This window comes from Ochlerotatus camptorhynchus, unplaced genomic scaffold, assembly GCF_037179485.1.
Source record: "Ochlerotatus camptorhynchus isolate MF236.1 unplaced genomic scaffold, CSIRO-AGI_Acam_v1.1 ptg000394l, whole genome shotgun sequence".
In the NCBI taxonomy this organism is placed as follows: Eukaryota; Metazoa; Arthropoda; class Insecta; order Diptera; family Culicidae; genus Ochlerotatus; species Ochlerotatus camptorhynchus.
In genome coordinates, this window is record NW_027040881.1 from 115,001 (window position 1) to 120,595 (window position 5,595).

The 5,595-nt window shown below is 37.1% G+C and overlaps 1 protein-coding gene across 1 annotated transcript in view; it reads right to left on the minus strand.

The window, feature by feature from the left end:
• The window catches only part of Peritrophin-A (Peritrophin A), a 17,169-nt gene extending 12,690 nt beyond the window's left edge, over positions 1 to 4,479 (minus strand). The window contains exon 1 of the mRNA XM_065233243.1: positions 4,097 to 4,479. Within this exon, the coding sequence (XP_065089315.1) occupies positions 4,097 to 4,154 (58 nt within the window). The 5' untranslated portion in view covers positions 4,155 to 4,479. The remainder of the gene's footprint in view (positions 1 to 4,096) is intronic.
• Between the last annotated feature and the right edge of the window lie 1,116 nt (positions 4,480 to 5,595).

A 5,595-nucleotide genomic window follows, 5' to 3' on the forward strand; every position in this document is an offset into this window, starting at 1 on the left:
TACGTCCGCACACCGCTCTCTGTTGTCCTTCGACTGAGGTCGGCTGGATCGATTGAGGGATCGCAGTGGGTTGGCGGTGCCGTCTACGCTTGTACGGAGGGAGAACTGTACGCTCGAACACAAGGGGTAAATACCTGTGTTCCATCCCAGGAGATCGGACAACCAAGGAGTGTACATTAACTTTCTTAGCTCTATCACTCCCAACGATTTATATAGCCTATTTTCAAATCCTGCATACGGAGCGGTTGGTACGGTATGTCCCCGCTCTTTGATTACCTGTGGATTAAATGTTAACCACTGTCTATACTTATTAAGTAGACATGGTAAACATTCACTTCCACAAAAATTAACTAAACGCTACACAGTAGGCCTGGCCGCTTTATTGTTTGTTTCACATCCTTGATGTGCAGCAGGCATTAATAATGACAAGAAAAATGATAGATGTATCATTTTCCAGGATTCTTTCAAGTACTGGCTGTGTATGTGTAGACTAGACTAGACTAGACTAGACAACGTTCTGAGTGGTTGAGGCCAGAATCTTGTTTTTTAATATGTTTTGACGAGTAACTGGTGAATATTTCATTAAAATTTATCAACACGTTTCAAATTTATAGAAAACGAAAATTTATTCTACTCTACTCTACTATCCATCGTGGTCTGTTTTCAAGAGAGCTGAAATTTTAAACTTATTCTTTTATGTCATTTGAAAGCTGAATAAAAATCCTTCAATCCATGTACCTAACGTTATTCGTTATTTTGAAGCGATTTAAAGCTTTTAAATTGGCATCACCAGCTTTATACCACTCCAAGTATATCACGCTAAAACATAGCTTTGAACTTGTGTTCTCTAAAAATGGTAAAATCTTCTTCTTCACCTTCTTCCTGAGTTATCTGTCCCTAGTTTCGTTTTTCAGAACAATCTTCTGTGCTCTACTCATGCTAAGAGTTCCCTTATAACACTTAATTAAGATCCCTAATAAAAAATTGCCATAACCGAATGATAACCCAAATCATTAAACAATTCCACAAATGCTTTGGATGATACCCCGAATACGTCGTTAAGCAAATTAACCATACAATTTTTATTAGGGATGCATCTGTTGTCCTTGAATTTACATGGAACCAGACCACGAGGGATTTTTTTTGGTGTTTGTGCAGCATTTTTTTTCCAAGTTCGATGGTCTATAATATTGAAACGTGTTGATCAATTTTGATGAAATTCACCATTCACTCGTCAAAGTATAATAAACAAACTGCTGTCAAAATATTCCGACTTAAACCACCAAGGGCTTGGTGGTATATTGAAACCTTCGTCAAAATTTACTTTTAATTAGACATTAAAATCTAAATCCAGGATTTTGAAAATGTTGCAAAGTGTAGGTAATTTTTGGATCTTGAATTGAAAGATTTAAATTTTCTAGGTCAAAATTTCAATAAAATAATCCTCAGTCTGTTCCAGGTTTGGGGTATAACACATTTATAAATCGAGGATTTTCCTAGTTTGAAAATAGTTTGTCAAAATGTAGACCTTTGAAAATATTATCTTGAATATTTAAACAAATTAAGCTATAATATCTATAATATATCTATAAATTGATCGGAAAACTATGACATTCAAAGCGAGATGTGGAATTTTATACAAATTTAGAAATTCTAAAGTAACTTCCAGTTTATATCACTTAATGATTTCTAGAGCACATATCTCAGACACAGCTGCGACATCGGTCATGAAATTAGAACTGTCTCATAAGAAATAAGGTTTCCACAGCAATTCACCTAAACCACAGAAAGGTAAACAAAAGTTGTGAACAGTAATACTCCGTTTACACTACAGTCTATAATACGTAATAATAAAGCCATTCATGATATCAAGTTTTCACTGAATATTATATGTATGTATGACGTTTTGTAACTATATACCACGTAATATACACTATAAAGTGAATGAGGTATATGTTACTTGCCAGGAAGAATCCAAATAACTCATTATGACCTCGTTAGCTATTTTCGGTCGGAGATCTCGAAAATCATAATTTAATGAGACATTCAGAAGATTTGTTATTAAATTCGGAATCTGATGTTTTATTTTATTTTGGAGACATTAAACAGATTCTCGAACTAAGAAGAAAAAAATCTTACATCAGATTTATTGGAATGTTCAATGTTGAATCTAATTGTTATATGTCTAAAACCTGACATAAAAATTGGAGCCCATTTGCGAAAACTGATTCAATCTAATGGCCTCTAAAAATTTGGACTGGGCCTGGTCTTCTCGGCACCCCAAATAACTACGCCAACGATGATGATAAAATAAATGGATGCAAATTATTTTGGCAGAACTGTACTTCATGCTTGGTGAGACGCCCCCACCATTTTTGAAACATACATGCTTACCAATCTTGCATAACATTTAGAGCACTTATACAGCTACTCATAAAATTTTGGAGGCGAACCAGCCCAAGGCTGAAAGCCTCCTTAATAAAGCTAAATAATAATAATAATAATACTCATAAAATCAATTGAATTGAAAAATTCTCAACTTCTCGCCATCAGGGAAAATTAGTTTGCGTAATCCCTGGTGTGTCAGGTGTGCCCGAGGACAAGAATCGCTTTCATAGTAAACAAGGTTGGTAAATTGGTTCAATAATGCAAATAACTGAATAAAAGAAAAGAAGTTCGGTAGATCACTCACTCGAAAGGTTATCAATCCACGTTACAGGATTTTTCAGTTCTAATAACATTTATCTTGACATCTTCTTCTTCTTCTTCTTCTTCTTCTTCTTCTTCGCATTTAAAGCATGACATGGTGAGCATGAAAAGTTAAATAGCTGAATGCGTATCGTAAAATTATTTGTAAATTTATTCAACTACTTGGACTGGGGTCCCAGGGCTCCAGTTTGAAGCAATTTGAGAGTGTGCATTCTAACATTTCGTGGATAAAGAGACGTTTTTCTATGCAATGGCTCAATTCATGGTTGTATGAACTATGTTTTAGAATGAGACTCTCTGTTACTCCAACGGGTTTCACGTAAGTTTTATCTCCTTACGTGTCTGACTTCAGACGCTCAATGTGTATTAGCGTTCAAATCTTGATCAAGTCATGTTGTAAGAATTGTCATTTTTATTGGTAAGTGCCTTGTTCTGAAAGGTGTTGCTATACCATCATCGTAATCATGTTTTTTGTGACATATTTAGGTGTTTTAGGTAGTTTGAGTTTCAGCATTTATGCTAAAAAATGTCCTTTAAGATTTAATGGGAATCACATTAATCATTAATCAAAAGGAAGTGGTTGAAGAAGTTAGGAAGAGCTTGCAAATTTAATTAATTTCATTAATCGTTAAATGTTGCATTGAACATGGATTACAGTTGAAGACCTTTCAATGATAGTTTCGTTGAATTCAGCCTGACAGAAAAATATAGAACGTACACACTTCTCAACCAATTCACATGAATTATTTCAAGTTTCGTTTCTTAATCATCACTCGTTGGTGCCATGAAAAATCAACCCGCTGCTTTAAGAGCTGAGTAAATTCCATTTGAATCGGCTTTGATTTATCTGAGATTGCCAAATTTCGATCTCGTTTTGAACATTCACATTCGCCAACCACTTCCATCCATCATTAGACTTTAATGCATGTGTCGACTAACAAGCGGCGAACCCGTTTTTTTTTCCTATTTGCTTTGTGCATGTGGCATCTACTCAACTGATCATTCCCCTGAGCTGAGAAACTCCAAAGCAGCTTAGATTGGCGGGATTGCAATTCAATGACTTCTATCGCTCTGAAATGATCGCAAAACCTAACGCAATTTGTGCTGGTGTGTCGAAAAGAAGGTGTGTGATTTTGACACCTATTTACCCCTTGTATACATGCTGTCGGGAATGAGGTAATGGATTTCGCGAGGAGAAACCGTTCGAAATGGGTGGTCATTTATCACAAGTTGAGAAATAGCGTGAGATCGAAGACATGCACACATATTCAAATTTTATTACGAAATTATTCAAACACGTTTTGCGCTATATTCCGGATCAGTCACTAGCACCACTACACAAACAAGGTTGCAGGATCAATTTTCTGTAGTTACTGTAGTTACTTACAGAGTGCAGCGAATCCCAAGCACAGGATTAATCCAGTTAATTGTTTCATCCCTATCATTAGGATGTTTGTCACACTGCTCCAGTAAAGTTTGACTTTCTTTGATGCACTACCGCTCAGACAGTTTTGCTACAATGCAGTGTACACAGCTGCTGAATACACCGCGACGGATTGCCTTATGGATAACTAATGTTTGAAGGAACACTTCCAAGCTCAACCGAAAGGCGGGTTGTCGACGGTTGCTACTACTAAGACTAATATGACGACAATAACGACGCGGGCGTGAATGTTAGTAGCAGTTACTGAAAACGCGCGCGCGCTACACAAAATCACTACCGCGATGTCCGATGTCTGTTTACGAATAAAACCATAGCCAAAGTCTGTTGACCAGTTTTCAGCAATTCACCTTTTTAATTTTTTCTTCTGTTTCGCCTTTTCATCGAGGACCTATGTTCCAAGCCGCCTGAGTACAGCCGCCGACCACTCTCGGTGACGACGAAACACAAGTCGAACATGTGCCGAATTCAGTGTACCATTACCGTCCCATGGTGTGGCTCTATTTCATCTAGCTTAACGATATTTATTATAATAATTATGTGTTTTGTTCAATAATGTAATTTTATACAGAAGCACTACTATTCTTCCATACAGTTCGTTACTATTGCATCATATGGTGCGGGCTCAACATTTGAACTATTTTGTTTCTTTTTGCCTTTCTCGTACATCGAGGTGTACCAAAGCACATAACATATGTGGAACTTCATGCAAAATAGATGACTAAAAGTTGACCCCTTTTTTGTGTTGCCTTGTGTAGTTCAAAGTCAATCAATGTAAGCCACCAATTCTATCAGATAGGAGGACTCTCGCTCTACACAATCATTGTGGTAGTTTACTTGAGTGAGTTTTCATTGTCGAGAAATTCTCCGAGAAAGTAATTGTTTACGTTTGCGACATTGGCCCTTGTGAAAGAAAAGCAGATATAAGATGTATGCTCAGTAAGCATTGATGTTGACGGTGACTCTGCAACTCTTTACCCCTATGGTAAAATCTCATAAGCATCTGACAATCTGTGCATGAAATCTAGTGGACTTTGTCGTATCTCTTCATTCCATCACACCGTTCGAAAAATTCATGTGAATTGCTGCGAGATATAGCGCACATAAAATTAACGCTAGATTTAGCATAAATATACGCGGTATTTCGTGTAAATTTAAGCGTAATATCGCATAAATTAGCAATATTGTATGCAAGCTTGTAAACGAATTTGATGCCAAGTATAGCTTAAAATTAAACGAAGGGAGATTTTACGCGATAGTTAAAATTCAGTATTTTTTCTGTGTGTGGGATTTTCATAGGAGAAGCGGCGCCAGTGATGTAGTGGTAAGCGTGATTACCTCTCACCCCAGCAGGCCTGGGTTCAATCCCAGTCGGCGCCGCCGGGATGTTCTGAGGCATAATATCTCTGATCACGCCTTCCTTCGGAAGGGAAGTAAAGCCGTTG